This window comes from Pristiophorus japonicus, chromosome 2 (genome assembly GCF_044704955.1).
Source record: "Pristiophorus japonicus isolate sPriJap1 chromosome 2, sPriJap1.hap1, whole genome shotgun sequence".
Lineage (NCBI taxonomy): Eukaryota > Metazoa > Chordata > Chondrichthyes > Pristiophoridae > Pristiophorus > Pristiophorus japonicus.
Genome location: NC_091978.1, coordinates 153482780 through 153502599, shown reverse-complemented (window position 1 = coordinate 153502599; position 19820 = coordinate 153482780). Strand labels below are relative to the sequence as shown.

The window sequence follows — 19820 nt, the reverse complement described above, 5'->3', positions numbered from 1 at the left end:
ACTGGAACTTAGTTCTGGTCAACCAGATTGCGGTCAGGGCCCTTGCTAGTGAACAGAGGGCTGAGGTATCCCTGTAGGTTTCTATCATAAAGTGCCAGCTGAAAAGATGCTGCATTATAAATTCTAAAGGGTGGTAAGGGGAAGCGACTGAACTATAGAAGCTTTTTCATTAATGGTATACTGTGAATATGCTGATCTACAAATTAAAGTGTTATTTAAACTTGAATTGATCCTATTGCCCAAATTACACCACTGCATATGTAATTATATATACCTACCATTTCTGTAAATCAGTAGCAAAGTCAAGCAAATGACTGACACAAAGGGTAATGACATGGTATCAGGTGAGTGATACAGGTTCTTACTGGCTGAATGTAGCAGGGAAATAACATACCTTGTACATAATAAACTATAGAAAATCTACCAATGTTTCTGGAATAATGTACAGACTGTCCCTTTTCTCTTTTTATTCAGTAATTTTCTGCAAACATGGGCATATTCTGGAAGATATTCCTGATAGTGGATTGCTTCTTCCTGGGAGTCTTCAAAGGTAACCATCTCAGTATGTTGTTATAAGCGAAAATTCAATAAATGCATCTCTGGTAGTGCAATATCATTGAAAATATTAAACTGACATAAAATCTTAATGTGAAACAGAAGAAATGTTCCCCATTCCGTTTGTTGTGGTCCAGGCTGAGTCGGGAATTAAAATCTCCAAGGAGCTTGTCCTCCTTTGGAGAAAAGGAGATGGTCTGATGCAGATTTTCATAGTATTTCTCCTTCTTGTCATTGCTTGGTTGGTACATGTGTAGGCATTAAAGATTGCAGGATCAGATTTTAGGAGTCATGAGACCATTCCCATGAGTCAGTGATTGATCTCCTTGGGAAGGCTTTCGCATCTGGTCATGAACATAAGAACATAAGAATTAGGAGCAGGAGTAGGCCACATGCCCCTTTGAGTCTGCTCTGCCATTCAAAAAGATCATGGCCAATCTTTGCCCTCAACTCCACTTTCCCGCCCCATACCCTTGATTCCCCTAGAGTTCAAAAGTCTATCGATCTCAGCCTTACATATAATCAACAACTTAACATCAGCAGCCCTTTGGGGCAGAGAATTCCAAAGATTCACAACCCTCTGAGTGAAGAAATTCCTCCTCATCTCAGTCTTAAATGGCCAACCCCATATTCTGAAACTATGCTCTCTAGTTCTAGACTCTCCAGCCCGGGAAACATCCTCTCAGCATCTACCCTGTCAATCCCCCTCAGAATCTTATATGTTTCAATGAGATCACCTCTCATTCTTCCAAACTACAGAGAATATAAGCCCAATCTACTTAATCTCTCCCCATAGGACAACCTCTCATCCCAGGGACCAATCTAGTAAAACTACATTGCACCATCTCTAAGGCATATATGTCCTTTCTCAGATAAGGAGACCAAAATGGTGCACAGTACTCCAGGTGTGGTCTCACTAAAGCCCTGTACAATTGTAGTAAGAATTCCTTACTCTTGTACTCCAACCCCCTTGCAAAAAAGGCTAACATGCCATTTGCCTTCCTAATTGCTTGCTGTACCTGCATACTAACTTTCTGTGTTTCTTGCATTAGGACACCCAAATCTCTCTGAACACCAACATTTAATAGTTTCTTACCATTTAAAAAATATTCTGTTTTTCTATTCTTCCTACCAAAGTGAATAACCTCACGTTACCCCATATTATACTCTATCTGCCACCTTGTTGCCCACTCACTTAACCTGTCTATATCCCTTTGCAGACTCTTTGTTTCTTCCTCACACCTTACTTTCCCACCTAGCTTTGTATCGCCAGCAAACTTGGATACATTGCACTTGGTCCCTTCATCTAAGTCATTGATATAGATTGTAAATAGCTGAGGCCCCAGCACTGATCCTTGCATCACTTCACTGGTTACAGCCTGCCAACCAGAAAATGACCCATTTATTCCTACTCTGTTTTCTGTCCGTTAACCAATCCTCTATCCATGCTAATATATTACCCTAAACCCCATGAGCCTTTATCTTGTGCAGTAACCTTTTATGTGGCATCTTATCGAATGCCTTTTGGAAATCCAAATATCCACTGGGTTCCCCTTTAGTTACATCCCCTGTCCTCATATATCGAGGACAATTACAATGTCAAACTAACCCTTTTACAAAAGCTATAACTAGCACTTGTCTCGGGGAGTAGCCTAGGTTTTTCTGCCAGATCTACCACATAGGTTTATTTACTTAAAGACAGACATTCCTTTGTATTCATAAATGGCTGAAACAGCAGATGCCCTTATTTAATTTTATGGGTCAACTGAAGCAAGTTGCCTAGGTGAGGCTGCCAATGCAAAGAGCAAAGAGGAAGTTGTATGGAGCAATGAGAATAATGGAAGTACCTTTGTCCATCGAGTAGCTGTATGTTTCAGAAGGCTCTAGACATTGGTCCTTATTTGGCACTCAGCTCTTATCAGAATAATATATACAACAATAAGAACAATTGATCCTATTTTCCAAATGCATACTTCGGGCCTGGAGCTTCACCTGCCAGGAAATAGTAGGCATGCACCCTATAATTTTTCATCTATTTGGACAGAATGTCAGGGGGAACGTGCCTAAAAAATTACAGATTTGTGCTCCTGGTGGGTGAGGTTTTGCACCAGAAACATTCATATGGAAATCCGTTCATCATATGTTTTTATAACCTGTATTAGTTCCAACATCCCATTTTTATTATTCACTTTATATTGATGGGAATGTGTTTGAGCTTTTTAAAATTCAGAATTAAATTAAAATAACATTATTTTTGTGACCTCATGACATAAAGTATTCATGTTTCCATACGTTGTGGTGTGGTAAGATGTTCAATGTGTGCCTTAGTGATCTTCCAATTTCAGCCAGGCCATCAGAGGAATAGCCAAGTGGATGTGAGGCACTTGCCCATGGTGGGAAGAATTCTTGGAAGTGCTCTCCTGAACCACCTAGTAGAGTATTACAGAATTTGATTGGCGGAGGCCTGGTTCCAGGGCACTTGCCCATTCCCTCAGCTGGCGTATAGTTTATGGGAGGACCCAATACCAATGGATGGGATGAAAAATGAATTTGGGAGCACTGTAAATAATTACTCCTTGTTTGAACATTCCAGTATTTACACTGCATTTCATTCTGCTTGTGGTGACATTGAAGTTATCAACCCTGACAGAAGATAATTCAGCATAGCAGAGTATCCTTTTAGTTCTATGAATAATGATCTTGCTTCTTTTACTTGCTTTTAGGGCCCCAACTGGCTGAGTGCCAAAAATTACCAGATGTTTACCCCAACAAAGTTGAAATAAGAGTTGCTCTCCATACATCATTCAGCCTGAAGTGCTCTGGGGAGAATGAAGTGGATTGGGAGTTGCCATTTTATGATGGAAATATCAGTAGAAAAGATGAAAACAACAACAGCGGAAACTTTGTGCAAACACTTGAGATCCATGATGCAACAGGAATCTATACTGGCATGTATACCTGCTACTATCCAGCACTCTGGCTCGATGACAATGATGAGATTGAGGGCCGGGATATCTATGTTTTCATTCCAGGTGCGTGTATATGTAAGGGAGCAGTTCAACTCTGTACACAAGAAATGAGCAGGTTTAACTGCCAGTGGCTTCATTAACTACTTTTGCTCACACCCCTCCCATACTGTTTTTTTCCCCATCTCTTCTGAAAGCTCCATGCTGCTGTGGTAGACTTACCATTCTTTGGTACCTCAGCCACATGGTCACTCTAAGTGTGAGACAATACAGTGAGTGTTGGCAGCCTATCAGCCCTTGCGAGGATTGCAGCTGAGCTCAATCATGACCGCACCTCATGACCTCATAAGCACACGCTTTCCAGCAGGATTCATTGGATAGCAATCAGGAAAAGAGAACTTTGGCTGATTTTCTTTTCACCCTCTCTAGCCTGGGGACAGACACCAATTGTAACAACATGGCTACAATCAGCTAACACATGCGCAGACTGAAGATTGAACCTGGCACTACCAAGTACTGCGCTGTCAGGCGAGCTACTGCTGTCTATCTATTACCTTGGATGTGCTGGGTTCCTGACTACCTTTTCCAGATTTAGGTTTAGAAGCCATAAAAGTTTATCGCAGAAATTTGTGTTAGCTGTTCTGACTCTGATATAATAAATATATATTATTCTCAGCAAATTTCTCCCCCCTTCCTCTCTTGAAGGTCTTGACTCTTTTCTGGGGTAGATTGACAGATGCTGTTATCTAACTTATGTGTGAGCCTTGCTGATGAGTATTGGCAGACTATTCAACTGGAGGGGACCATAAAGAAAGATAGAAAGAAAGACTTGTATTTATATAGTGCCTTTTTTGACCACCGGACATCCCAAAGTGTTTACAGCCAATGACGTACTTTTTGAAGTGTAGTCACTGTTGTAATGCAGGGAACGCATCAGCCAATTTGATCAGGAGCAGATAAAGGCAAAGGCAACATAAAGATATGCCAAGGATACTCCAGGAAGGATGCCATCAAAATCAATCGGGAAAGTCATGATTTAGTACAAATTGCATGATGTTTGAATCTTCCAAGATTTTGCAGTGCGGACTGAAATGAGAATATGATTTTACTGGGGGGGGGGGGGGGAGGTTAGGTGGGGGGGAGGTTGGGAGAGGGGGAAGTGGGGAGAGGGTGATGGGACATCATGATTGGTGGCATTATCATCACATGGATTTCCTGCTTCCACTGCCTCTAATATCAACGTAAAGTTAAGATAAACATATTGGATGGGCTGGTTGCACCTGGAATGTCATATATATATTTCCAGTAATAACATGCAGTGGTGTATTAAATTATTTACCAGCAGTCATCCTCAACCTTTACCATCTATATCTCGGTAGGCATGCCCTCACTCCACTCCACGCGCTCCCCCCCTCCCGCTCCCCCACAAGCCATAACTAGCAGCAATGGCTAGTTCCTACCGTGCCATCAATGTTTCCCACAGCTGCCCTGTTCTGCCAATATGCCCCCTGGTTACAACATACCCCTGCCCACACCATCCTATGTTTACTAGAGTTAGCTATGGCTCAGTAGCACTCTTGCCTCTGGGGCAGAAGGTTGTGAGTTCATAGAAACATAGAAATCTACAGCGCAGAAGGAGGCCATTTCAGTCCGTTGTGTCCGCGCTGGCCAACAAAGAGCCACACAGCCCTCGGTCAGCAGCCCTGAAGGTTAGATATAAACCTATGAACAATGAACAATGGCAGAAAGGTAAAGAGCATCCGGCCCAACCAGTCTGCCCCACACAATTGCGACACCCCCTGCACCACAACATTCTACACTGCACCCCAACTGGAGCCATGTGATCTCCTGGGAGAGGCAAAAAAACAGATAAAAAACCCAGGCCAATTGGGGAAAAAAATATGGGAAAATTCCTCTCTGACCCATCCAGGCGATCAAAACTAGTCCAGGCGATCACCCTGGCTGTTTTCGATTCCCTGCAGTACTTACCATCATATCTGCGCCAGCCAACAAGAGGTTGTCCCGTCTAATCCCACTTATCAGCTCTAGGTCCGTAACCGTGCAGGTTACAGCACTTCAAGTGCCCATACAAGCACCTTTTAAATGTGGTGAGAGTTTCTGCACCCACAATCCTTCCAGGCAGTGAGTTCCAGATCCCCAAAACCCTCTGCATGAAAAAGCCTCCCCTCAAATCCCCTTTAAACCTTCCACCAACCACCTTAAAACTATGCCCCCTTATAATTGATCCCTCCACCAAGTGAAATAGGCCCTTGCTATCTACTATATCCAGGCCCCTCAAAATTTTATACACTTCAATGAGGTCTCCTCTCAGCCTCCTCTGTTCCATGAGAACAAACCCAGCCTATCCAATCTGTTCACATAGCTAAGATTCTCCATTCCAGGCAGCATCCTCGTAAATCTCCTGTGCATCCTCTCTAGTGCAATCACGCCCTTCCTATAATATGGCGTCCAGAATTGCACGCAGTACTCCAGCTGTAGCCTAACCAGTATATTATACAATTTAAGCATAACCTCCCTGCTCTTGTATTCTATGCCTCGGCCAATAAAGGCAAGCATTCCATATGCCTTCTTATCCACCTGGCCTGCTACTTTCAGGGATCTGTGGACCAGCCCTGCAAGATCCCTTTGTTCATTTACACTTTTAAGTGGCCTATCGTTTAATGTGTATACCCTTTCCTTATTAGTCCTCCCCAAGTGCATTACCTCACACTTCTCCGAATTAAATTCCATTTGCCACTGTTCTGCCCACCTGATCAGTAGATTGATATCCTCCTGCAGCCCATGACTTTCCTCTTCATTATCAACCACACAGCCAATTTTAGTGTCATCTGCAAACTTCTTAATCATACTCCCTATATTCAAATCTAGATCATTGATGCATACCACAGAAAAGCAAGGGACCCAGTACTGAGCCCTGTGGAACCCCACTGGAAACATCCTTCCAGTCACAAAAACATTCATCAACCATTACCCTTTGCTTTCTACCTCTAAGCCATTTTTGGATCCAACTTGCCACTTTGTCCTGGATCCCATGGGCTTTAACCTTTGTGACCACCCTACCATGTGGGCTCTTATCAAAAGCACTACCCTCATTGACCCTCCTGATTACCTCCTCAAAAAATTCAATCAGGTTAGTCAAACACAATCTTCCCTTAACAAATCCGTGCTGACTGTCCTTAATTAATCCTTGCCTTTCTAAATGTAGATTTATCCTGTCTTTCAGGATTTTTTCCAATAATTTTCCCACCACTGAGGTTAGGCTGACAAGCCTATCCCTTTCTCCCTTCTTAAACAAGGGCACCACATTAGCAGTCCTCCAGTCCTCCGTCACCATGCCCAAATCCAAAGAGGACTGGAAAATGAAGGCCTGTGCTATTTCCTCTTCGCTCAACAGCCTGGGATCATTTAATCGCCTGGGCCTGGGGACATATCTACTTTTAAAGCTGCTAAACCCCTTAATACCTCCTCTCTCACTATGTTTATTTCATCCAGAACTCCTCCTCGATAGCAGTATCTGCATTGCCCTTATCCTTTGTGAAAACAGACGCAAAGTAGTCATTAAGAACTATACCAACATCTTCCTCCTCCACACAAAGATGGGAGGCCCATCTAATATGCCTTACCCTTTCTTTAGTTATCCTCTTGCTCTTAATATATTTATAGAACATCTTTGGGTTTTCCTTAATTTTACTTGCCAAGAATTTTACATGCTCTCTCTTAGCATTCCTAATATACTTTTTAATTTTACCTCTGAACTTTCTATATTCCTCCAAAGATTCTACAGTATTTAGCCATCGGTATATGACATAAGCTTCCCTTTTTTTCTTTATCCTCTGCTGTAAGTCCCTAGACATCCAGGGGGCTCTAGAATTGTTATTCCCACCCTTTTTCTTTAAGGGCACATGTTTGGCCTGAGCCCTCCGGATCTCCTCCTTCAATGCCTCCCACTGTTCCGACACTGATTTACCTACAAGTAGCTGATTGCAGTCCACTCTGGCCAAATCACTCCTCACTTTAGCAAAGTTATCTTTTCCACAATTTGGAACTTTTATTCCTGGTCTATCCTTGCCCTTATCCATAACTTACTTGAATCTGACTGAATTATGGTCATTGGCACCCAAGTGCTCTCCCACTAATACCCCTTCCACCCAGCTTCATTCCCCAAAACTAAATCCAAAACTGCCCCCTCTTCTGTTGGGCTTGCTACTTACTGACGAAAAAAGTTCTCTTGAATGCATTTTAAGAATTCCGCACCCTCTATACTCTTCACACTGTATTTGTCCAAATCAATATTAGGATAGTTAAAATCCCCGACTATTACTGCCCGATGGTTTTTAGACTTCACATAAATTTGCCTGCATATTTGCTCCTCTATCTCCCTCCCACTGTTTGGGGGTCTATAATACAATCCCAGCAGTAGAATCGCCCCTTTTTAAATTTTCAATTTGATCCATATGATCTCATTTGATGATCCCTGTAACATAGGGAAATCATGCTTGATGAATCTTTTGGAATTTTTTGAGGATGTAACTAGCAGAGTGGACAAGGGAGAACCAGTGGATGTGGTGTATTTGGACTTTCAGAAGGCTTTTGACAAGATACCGTACAAGAGATTGTTGTGCAAAGTCAAAGCACATGGTATTGGGGGTAATATACTGACGTGGATAGGGAACTGGTTGGCAGACAGGAAGCAGAGAGTCGGGATAAACGGGTCCTTTTCAGAATGGCAGGCAGTGACTAGTGGAGTGCCGCAGGGCTCAGTGCTGGGACCCCAGCTCTTTACAATATACATTAACGATTTGGATGAAGGAATTGAGTGTAATATCTCCAAGTTTGCAGATGACACTAAACTGGGTGGCAGTGTGAGCTGTGAGGAGGATGCTAAGAGGCTGCAGGGTGGCTTGGACAGGTTAGGTGAGTGGGCAAATGCATGGCAGATGCAGTATAATGTGGATAAATGTGAGGTTATCCATTTTGGGGGCAAAAACACAAAGACAGAATATTATCTGAATGGCGGCAGACTTGGAAAAGGGGAGGTGCAACGAGACCTGGGTGTCATGGTTCATCAGTCACTGAAAGTGGGCACTCAGGTACAGCAGGCGGTGAAGAAGGCAAATGGTATGTTGGCCTTCATAGCTAGGGGATTTGAATATAGAAGCAGGGAGGTCTTACTGCAGTTGTACAGGGCCTTAGTGAGGCCTCACCTGGAATATTGTGTTCGGTTTTGGTCTCCTAGTCTGAGGAAGGACGTTCTTGCTATTGAGGGAGTGCAGCGAAGGTTCACCAGACTGATTCCAGGGATGGCTGGGCTGTCATATGAGGATGGACTGGATCACCTGGGCCTTTATTCACTGGAGTTTAGAAGGATGAGAGGGGATCTTATAGAAACATATAAGATTCTGACGGGTCTGGACAGGTTAGATGCGGGAAGAATGTTCCCGATGTTGGGGAAGTCCAGAACCAGGGGACATAATCTTAGGATAAGGGGTAGGCCATATAGGACTGAGATGAGGAGAAACTTCTTCACTCAGAGAGTTGTTAACCTGTGGAATTCCCTTCCGCAGAGAGTTGTTGATGCCAGTCCACTGGATATATTGAAGAGGGAGTTAGATATGGCTCTTACGGTTAAGGGGATCAAGGGGTATGTAGAGAAAGCAGGCAAGGGGTACTGAGGTGAATGATCAGCCATGATCTTATTGAATGGTGGTGCAGGCTCGAAAGGCCTACTCCTGCACCTATTTTTCTATGTTTCTATGTTTCTATATCATCCCTCCTCATCGCTGCAATAGTTTCTTTAATCAATACTGTGACGCCCCCCATCCCCCCCCACCTTTTTACCCCACTCTCTGGCTTGTCTGATAGTCCTGTAACCTTGAATATTGAGCTTCCAAACCTGCCACGCTTTCAGCCATGTCTCTGTAATGGCTATGTTGTCATACTCCCAAGTGTTTACCTGTGCTATTAGCTCATCCGTCTTATTCGCTATACTCCTTGCATTAAAGTATATACCATTCAGCACAGAAGGACCTCCTTGATTTCTACTTACTAACCCTTGTTACCTCTGTCTTACAGATTCATTTTCTAAATTCTTGCTATCCAATTTCTGCTTTACTTCCTTCCCTATTGAATTTGTTCTCAGGTTCCCACCCCCCTGCCAAGCTAGTTTAAACTCTCCCCAACAGCACTAGCAAAACTCCCCACGAGGATAGTGGTCCCCTCGCTGTTGAGGTGCAACCTGTCCGGTTTGTACAGGTCCCATCTCCCCCAGAAGCGGTCCCAATGCCTCAAGAATTTAAAGCCCTCCCTCCTGCACCAACTCTCCAAGCACGCGTTCATCCTCTCTATCCTTCTATTCTTATACTCATTAACACGTGGCACTTGTAGTAACCTGGAGATTACTACCTTTGAGGTCCTAGCCTTTAATTTTTCTGCTAGCTCTCTAAATTCTGCCTGTAGTACCTCATCCCTCTTTCTACCTATATGGTTGGTCCCAATATGGACCACGACCTCTAGCTGTTTACCCTCTCCCCACAGAATGCCGTGCGTCCGCTTTGTGACACCCTTGACCCTGGCACCATGGAGGCATCATACCATCCTGGAATCATGTCTATGGCCGCAGAAATTCCTCTCTGTTCCCCTAACTATTGAATCTCCTACCACTACAGCTCTCTTATTCTTCGTTATCTCCCCCTGTGCAGCTGAGCCACCAGTGGTGCCTTGGGCTTGGCTCTGGCTGCACTTCCCAGAGGCACATCACCCTCACCGGTGCTCAGAAGAGAATATCGGTTGGAGAACCAGATGGACTCATGGGGGGAGTGGGGGAGTGGGGGGACTCTTGCATTACCTGCCTAGTGTTCTTGCGCCATCTGGTGGTCACCCACTTCCCTTCTACCTCATGCTTTTAATCTGCGGGGTGACCACCTCTTGAAACATGCTAGCCACGTAGCTCTCAGCCTCGCAGACGCACCGTATTGACTCCAGCCACCGCTCAAGCTTTGAAACGCGAGCTCGAGTAGTTGAAGCTGGAGACATCTCGTCACACATGGTTGTCTAGGCTGCTGGAAGCATCCAGGACTTCCCACATGCCGCAGGACATGCACTCCACAGGAGTCCCTGCCATCCCTCTAATTAGACTTATCTAATTAAGATCTAATTAAAAAGAAAACGAGAGAGAGATACTTATCAATCAAACAGCCAACCACTTACCTGCCCGGACAAGGGCTGTGAGCTCCTTGCCAGAAGTGAACTCCTCGCCTACCTGTGGCCCTCCTGCTCCTTGGACTCCTGACCTCCCGAACTCACCGAGGTTTGGGCCGCTCGGACTTGAGCACAAAATCTAGGCTGACACTCCAGTGCAGTACTAAGGGAGTGCTGCACTGTTGGAGATCCTGTCTTTCGAATTAGATGTTAAAACAAGACCCCGTCTGCTCTCTCAGGCAGATGTTAAAGAACCCGTGGCACTATTTTGAAGACGAGCAGGGGAGTTATCCCTGGTGTCCGGGCCTATATTTATCCCTCAATCAACATCACAATAACAGATTATCTGGTCAGTATCACATTATGGGAACTTGCTGTGTGCAAATTGGCTGCCCTGTTTCCATTACAAGAGTGACTATACTTAAAAATACTTCATTAACTGTAAAGTGCTTTGGGATGTCCGGTGGTCGTGAAAGGCGCTACATAAATGCTACAAAAAGCTGCTTGAGAATCTCCACTGACAACTGCAAAAAACTCAGCAGTTTTAAAAAATAAGAATAGACGATCTGATCCTGTCGGTTTTCCACCAAGCGGGTTAGATCAATATATTTAAGCTTTTTAAAAATTTCACATTCTGATTGAGTGGTTATATATTGTAGGATCACATTGTTATTTAAGAAATCTAGGCTTCAGTTCAAAAATCCAACAGTAGCTTCAGAAGGACAGAAGGGTCAGAGGCGTTCTCACATATTCCAAAGATTTATTTATAAAAGCACAACATTCTTCTAATTAGATGGTTGCATTCTCCACAGCTAGTTTATATAATAGCTGTGACCCCTCCATCTGGAAGGCGAGGACAGTTTGAATTGGAGGCTTTCCATGATGCACTGTGGTTGGCTGGTAGGAATCAAAATATGAGTGACAAGTTGGATGACATCACTTTTTCCTTTGCTCTAAGCTGCACCGCCCTTCTGCAAATTGGCTGAGAGCAGCTGAAAGTCATTCAAACCAAGAGTGACAACCTTTTGGTTGCCAAGCACTCAGCAGTTTGAATTAGTTGGCTTTCTGTAATCATAGCTCTAACTAAAGTCACTGGGGTGTCTTGTTCTAGTGTGACAAAGTTTTATCATTCAAAGTTCATTCTGGAGTTGAATAATGCTGGACTTACTTCAGGAAAAGCTCTGTGGTGGAAACAAGGCACAGCATAATAGCTCTTATTGAAAACATGCTGGACATTGGGTCCAAGTTCTTGTTCTAACACAAGTGTAATAGAACAGTGACAGACGTAGAGTGTAAACAGTGTAAGATGCTAATGTGAAATAAAAATTCTTTCTGGCATAAACTGATTCCATTTAAAGATTTTTTTGATGTAGGTTATTGGAGATGCTTTGTGATATCCTGAAAATTATGTCACATATACATTTAGGCTTTATACTACATTCATTTTAAATTTGCATTTTTAAGCACTGTCAAAGCAGAGTTAATTGTTAAATGCATTGGTCTTTTTTCAGATCCCGACTATCCTTTCATCCCGCCAACAAATTTTGAAAATATAATAATGGCGGCAGAGGGTGAGGTTGCAGAAATCCCATGTCGTGTGTCCGATCCAGATGTCCATGTCACCCTGCGTAATGTGGATACTAAGAGCATGATCTCTGCCACCTATAATAATAAAGAAGGATTCAATGGCCTCTTCAAAGAGGGGACATACATCTGCATCACAACAATCAATGATGTGGAGCACAGCTCAGAAGAGTACATTGTTAATACATTTAAAGGTGAAGCAACTCTTGAAGTTATGTCTTTCATTAGATCAATGCTAGCCGTGATATACAGAATTCTACTTTCTGGGATTAAGTTGATTTGTCATTGATTCAAAATAAAGCAATTCTATAGTCAACAACCTCCATGTCATAGTTAGAGAAATATTGTTTATGCTAATGTAGTACCCTTGTTTAAGAAGGGAAAAAGGGATAGGCCGAGTAATTAATGGCCTGTCCGCCTAACGTCAGTGGTGGGAAAATTATTGGAAAAAATCTTGAAAGACAGGATAAATCTGCATTTGGATAGGCAAGGATTAATTAGGGACAGTCAGCATGGATTTGTTAAGGGAAGATCGTGTTTGACTAACCTGATTGAATTTTTTGAGGAGGTAAACCAAGAGGGCAGATGAGGATAGTGCGTACGATGTAGTATATATAGACTTTAGCAAGGCTTTTGATAAGATCCCGCATGGTAGACTGGTCATGAAGGTTAAAGCCGATGGGATCCAGGGCAAAGTGACAAATTGGATCCAAAATTGGCTTGGAGGTAGAAAGCAAAGGATAATGATTGATGTATGTTTTTGTGACTGGAAGGATGTTTCCAGTGGGGTTCCATAGGGCTCAGTACTGGGTCCCTTGCTTTTTGTGGTATATATCAATGACTTTAGACTTGAATATAGGAAGTATGATTAAGAAGTTTGCAGACTACACTAAAGTTGGCTGTGTGGTTGATAATGAAGAGGAAAGTCATGTGCTGCAGGAGGATATCAATCTACTGGTCAGGTGGGCAGAGCAGTGGCAAATGGAATTTAATTCAGAGAAGTGTGAGGTGATGCACATTGGGAGGGCTAATAAGGAAAGGGTATACACATTAAACGGTAGGCCACTTAATAGTGCAGATGAACAAAGGGACCTGGAGTGCTTGTCCACAGATCCCTGAAAGTAGCAGACCAGGTGGATAAGGTGGTTAAGAAGGCATACGGAATGCTTGCCTTTATTGGCCAAGGTATAAAATATAAGAGCAGGGAGGTTAAATTGTATAATACTTTGGTTTGGCCACAGCTGTAGTACTGCGTGCAGTTCTGATCGCCGTATTATAGGAGGGACGTGATTGCACTAGAGGGTGCAGAGGAGATTTACTAGGATTCTGCCTGGAATGGAGAATCTTAGTTATGAGGACAGATTGGATAGGCTGGGTTTGTTCTCATTGGAATAGAGGAGGTTGAGAGGAGATCTCATTGAGGTGTACAAAATATTGAGGGGCCTGGACATAGTGGATAGTAAGGTGGAGGGGGTTATTACGAGGGGGCATAGTTTTAAGGTGGTTGGTGGAAGGTTTAGAGAGGATTTGAGGTGGGGCTTCTTTACGCAGAGGGTTGTGGGGATCTGGAACTCACTGCCTGGAAGAGTGGTGGATGCAGAAACCCTCAACACTTTTAAGAGATGGTTGGATGGGCACTTAAAGTGCCATAACCTGCAGGGTTACGGACCTGGTGCTGGTAATTGGGATTAGACTAGATGACCTTTTGTTGTTCAGCGCAGATATATGGTAAGTACTGCAGGGAATAGAATATGGCCAGGATGATCGCCTGGATGGGTCAGAGAGGAATTTTCCCAGATTTTTTCTCCCTAAATGGGCCTGGGTTTTTGTCTGGTTTTTGCCTCTCCCAGGAGATCACATGGCTCCAGTTGGGGTGTTGCAGTGGTGTGGGATGGACTGGTTGGGCTGGGTGCTCTTTGCCTTTCCTTCATTGTTCATGGGTTTGTATGTAACCTTTAGGGCTGCTGACGAAGGGCCGTGCGGCTCTTTGTCGGCCGGCGCAGGCACGGTGAGCCGGAATGGCCTCCTTCTGCGCTGTAGATGTCTATGTTTCTATGTTTCTATTTGGATAATATTTTATTAGTTAGCATGAAAGGTTTTTGGTATTGAAAACAAATGTTTCTTTCTTTAAAAAAAAATTAAACCTTTTGTTATTTCTTTCAAACATCTTTTCCTTTGAATGTAAGTGATATCAGAGTTGATGAATGGAAGTATTGAGCCCACCTAGGCCACACATAGTACCGACAGATATAACATGGGCTCCCTGTACTCTGTCCAACAATGTGCGCTAACCAAAGCCTCAGGAGAGTGCTGTCTGCTGTATTGGTGTCAATTTTCTCCCACACCACCCATCTTTTCCTTTTAGCCTCTCTGAGTGAGATTGCCAAATTGTGGGAAATGATACCCAGACTGGTTATGAACTGAGTGGAGATTGCCTAGACCAATTTCACATTAGCCCCTTAGTGAAAAAATAGAAGAGATTTTCATTCTATTGGACTGGACTTATTTCAAACCTAGGTTGCATGGGGGTGCAAGTACATTGTGCCATTTAGTCCCCATCACAACCCTATGTATAATTACTTGATAACTTAATGAGGCAGTAAACTGTTCCTCTGACAACTAAGGCCTAGAAATTGTCCTCCTTAGTGCCTTATGTTATCACCTCCGGGGGGGCGATAATGGGGGCTAACGACTTACCGACCGGATGCGGCGAGATGAACTTAGTCAAGAGGTTTGCGGCGGTTACACATTGCGCCACGATCCCCTGCGCCCAGAGATTGTCCTGCGCATCGCCCTGGTAGCGCACCAACCCGAACTTCGGTTCCGCACCCTGCAGCATCGCCGGGCAACAACACCGACAGCTGCAGGAGGCATTGTTCCAGAGGCTGGGCTATTCGAGGATGAAAGTTAAAGGGGATGTTGGCGAGGTAAATAGGAAAATTGTAAAAATGCTTATTTTCAATTTTTTCCATTTTTCCTCGGCCACGATTGATCAGGCCAGCACTCTGCTGGAGTGCATGGTGTTGATCGGGCCAGATCGTGGCTGCCATTGGGGACCAGCTAATTGGTCTCGATGCAGAGCCTGCAACGATGGCCCTTCTCTTTAAGGGAGGGAAGGAGCCTCGGAACACTGCAGCACTGCACCACTACCACCCCACCTGCATCCTTTAGAGCTCCAGGAAGGAAGTGGAGGCTTGTTTAGTGCCCCACTTCCTGCCTGGAGCGCTAACACCGAATTTACAGAAAGTTGAGAATCATTAGCACCTGGCAATAATTTTCCCAGCTTGCAATAGTTAGCACCCCAAATGGGGCACTCCTGAATTTCTCTCCCTCATGTCAAGGCAATTAAAGGTAGTTAGTACCATGTTACCTTTTGATGATTAATACTTAACTTTATAACCTCTGAAAGATCAAGGTAGTTTAAATTAGAAGACCATTTATGGTGATTGTGACATCTTGATATTAAATGGTAAATAACCTAATTTGTACAGTATAATTGGATAATGATCAACCAGCATAAAACACCAAATACATGATTTGATATTATTTCCAACTGGATAATGTAATTTAATTAGCAATACTATCTGGCTATAAAATGACATTCTACTTTTCAAATTCTTTTCATTGTAATATTGAGAATGTCTACTCTTTCTGACGGTTTTAAGGGGGAAGGTGTTCTCATTTTGCCATTTGTAGTAAAACCATAAATGTATTCTAAAATGTTGTTATAAATAACAAACAGAATCATTTTCTAAAGAAATTAAATTATATCTTTTTCACTTCTGAACAGCCTGATATTATTGACAGTATTGATAAATTAAAAGTGTTAATACATCTGTTCCCACTGAGATGGATTTTAACATTATCTTCTTGTACCTTATGTTTTAGTGGCTAAGGACCTTAAAGTTGAAATAGAAGCTCTTAAAACGGTAGTGAAAGTGGGTGAACCCATCTTTGTGACTTGCCTAGTAATGGATAATGAAGTGGTGAAGATCGACTGGAATTATCCTGGAAAAAATGTAAGTAAAACTGACTTGGCTTACTTTGTTTCCTCATGTGGAATCAACATTTGGAAGAACAATCTTTATCTGTTGAATAAAATGGAAGTGTAATATTTTCATGGTGTAACTAATATTTTGGCAGAACATGACGATGTAGACCCGAAGATAAGTTATTGCATAGCTTTTCGTGTATTATCAGATTTAAGCAATTTGTGGATATGACGACATGATAGAGGAGTGATAAAATGTAAGGTGTATTGTGGGTTGCAATTTCTTTATGCACTATTTTCAGTACACAGACTAATGCAATCTTGTCAAATGCTTCTGTACCTTACTTTAATGTCACAATAACCAGTGCACTAGAAATAGTGCACCGAGATATTTCAACAGCATGCCGTTCATAAGTTGTTTAAATGTCACCAGATTGAGATTGAGTTGGTGTTTTGTTCGTACTATTATAGAATCATAGAATCATACAGCATAGTAGGAGGCCATTCGGCCCATCTTTCCAGTGCCAGCTCTTTGAAAGAGTTATCCACTTTATCCCACTCCCTGCTCTTTTCCCATAACCCTGCAATTCTTTTCCTTTTCAAGTATATATGTATTTTCCTTTTGAAAATTACTATTGAATTTGCTTCCAACACCCTTTCAGGCAATGCATTCCAGATCATAACAGCTCATTGTGTAAAAGTATTAATTCTCCTCATTTCCCCTCTTATTCTTTTGCCAATTATCTTAAACAACGGTGAACTAATGCGAATTATTAAAATTTCATGAAGACTGGTGTAAAATAAAAGAAGCAGAGAGCCTGCTCTATTAACATATGGCCTCACGAAAGGATATGAACAAGGCAATACAAAAAACTTATGGTCAGATGTTCATTCATATGGATGGTGTAGAAGCTGTGAAGCAGTAATGTTTCTGAGCTTTAACAAAATATCTCCATCTTAATTATGTTTGTGTATGTTTCTGCACTGGTAGGTTTCTGATTTTAAATACCTTTTTGTCACTTAATTGAAATTTGAATAGAGAAGGATTATTTCTGGCCATGAGTTGCAGCTCACAATGATTGAAAGTAGCCTCACGATAAAGTGATATCCTTTGTTATTAGTCCACCATTCAGAACTCCAAAACCATTGCAGACAAAATACATAATGAGACTCCATATGAGGAATGTCTAAAATCAAAATAATCTGTCAAAACTGTATTATGCACAGTTGAATGTTGTATCAGGATGTAGAAGGATGTATCAGGAAGGCTGCCCCTGAATTAGAAAACAAATTGTATGCATTTTTCAACTGCACGGACTGAAGCTTGGATCTGTTCAAACATTTCTAAGGATGTATTTATATTTGCAATGTGAACTGAGAGTGCATCATTCCTGAGTTTACTTTGGGTTTTGAGAGCTAAATTACATTGGCTCTTCCAAACCTGATCTTTATTGCCTGGTGTTCACAATGGTTTTAATTGGTACTGTTTACTGACATGACACCATCATATTTCTTGTAACTGACCACTGAAGTACAGCAAAACACTTTTATTATTAAAAAAAGTTAATTTGCCAATCCAAATTGATAATGTGGTTTGAGGAGAGATACCTTGACAGCACCTCCCTCCCTGTGAGCTCTGTCACCGAGAAGAACAAGAGCAGCAATGCTGTGGGAATATCATCCCCTCCAAGTCACACACCATCTTGACTTCGACATATATCATCGTACCTTCGTCATTGGGTCAATGTCCTGGAATTCCTTACCTAACACCACAAGGATTGCAATGGTTCAAGGAGAAGGCCCAACACCACTTTGGGGCATTTAGGAATGGACAATAAATAAAGCCATGTCAGAGTCTCCTGTATCCCGTGAACAATTTTTAAAAAATAAATTTGAACTTTTCTACCATTTCTATAATAGGAAATGCAAACTCTACATACAACCCTGTCTTTTGACTGCAAAAGACCTTGTTCAAACTGTGGTCTTGGATCTGACGTTTGGATGTGAAACCCTTGGCTACTTGTGGTTTCAATTTTACTTTGGTAAAGCATAATTCAATCAAGCAGTCAGCATGGTTTTATGAAAGGGAAATCATATTTGACAAATTTGCTGGAGTTCTTTGAGGATGTAAAGAGCAGAGTGGATAAGGGGGAACCAGTGGATGTGGTGTATTGGATTTCCAGCAGGCATTCGATCAGGTGCCACATAAAAGGTTACTGGACAAGATAAAAGTTCACAGGCTTGGGGGTAATATATTAGCATGGATAGAGGATTGGCTAACTAACAGAAAACAGAGAGACGGGATAAATGGATCATTTTCCAATTGGCAAACAGTAACTAATGGGGTGCCGCAGGGATCGGTGCTGTGGCCTCAACTATTTACAATCTATATTAATGACTTGGATGAAGGTACTGAGTGTAATGTAGCCAAGTTTGCTGATGATACAAAGATGGGTGGGAAAGCACATTGTGAGGAGGACACAAAAAATCTGCAAAGGGCTATAGACAGGCTAAGTGAGTGAACAAGAATTTGGCAGATGGAGTATAATGTGGTCAAATGCGAGGTTATCTACTTTGGCAGAAAAAATAGAAAAGCAAATTATAATTAAATGTATAAAAATTGGAAAGTGCTGCAGTACAGAGGGACCCTGGGGTCCTTGTGCATGAAACACAAAAAGTTAGTATGCAGGTACAGCAAGTAATCAGGAAGGCAAATGGAAGGTTGGCCTTTATTGCAAGGGGGATAGAGTATAAAAGCAGAGAAGTCCTGCTACAAATGTACAGGGTATTGGTGAGGCCACACCTAGAGTACTGCGTACAGTTTTGGTCTCCGTATTTAAGGAAGGATATACTTGCATTGGAGACTGTTCAGAGAAGGTTCACTAGGTTGATTCCGGAGAGGAATTTTCCCAGATTTTTTCTCCCTAAATTGGCCTGGGTTTTTATCTGTTTTTTGCCTCTCCCAGGAGATCACATGGCTCCGGTTAGGGTGGAGTGTAGAATGTTTCAGTATAAGGGATGTTGCAGTTATGTCAGGCGGACTGGTTTGAGCTGGATGCTCTTTGCCTTTCCGTCATTGTTCATAGGTTTATATGTAACCTTTAGGGCTGCTGACCAGGGATCGTGCGGCTCTTTTTCGGCTGGTGTGGACACGATGGGCCGAAATGGCCTCCTTCTGCGCTGTAAATTTCTATGTTTCTATGTTTCTATGAGGGGGTTGACTTATGAGGATAGGTTGAGTAGGTTGGGCCTATACATATTGGAGTTCAGAAGAATGAGAGGTGATCTTATTGAAACTTATAAGATAATGAGGGAGCTCGACAAGGTGGATGCAGAGAGGATATTTCCACTCAGGGGAAACTAAAACTAGGGGAAATAGTCTCAGAATATGGATCCGCCCATTTAAAACTGAGATGAGGAAAACTTTCCTCTCTCAGCGGGTTGTAAATCTGTAGAATTATTCTGCCCCAGAGAGCTGTGGAGGCTGGGTCATTGAATATATTTAA

The 19820-nt window shown here is 42.5% G+C and overlaps 1 protein-coding gene across 6 annotated transcripts in view; it reads left to right on the top strand.

The window, feature by feature from the left end:
* pdgfra (platelet-derived growth factor receptor, alpha polypeptide) overlaps positions 1–19820 on the top strand; it is a 71285-nt gene that overhangs the window by 19174 nt on the left and 32291 nt on the right. For all 6 annotated transcript variants that reach the window (XM_070870011.1, XM_070869980.1, XM_070869985.1 and 3 more), the window contains 4 exons: positions 475–550; positions 3279–3587; positions 12251–12517; positions 16212–16342. In XM_070870011.1, the coding sequence (XP_070726112.1) occupies positions 490–550; positions 3279–3587; positions 12251–12517; positions 16212–16342 (768 nt within the window). In that variant the 5' untranslated portion in view covers positions 475–489. The remainder of the gene's footprint in view (positions 1–474; positions 551–3278; positions 3588–12250; positions 12518–16211; positions 16343–19820) is intronic.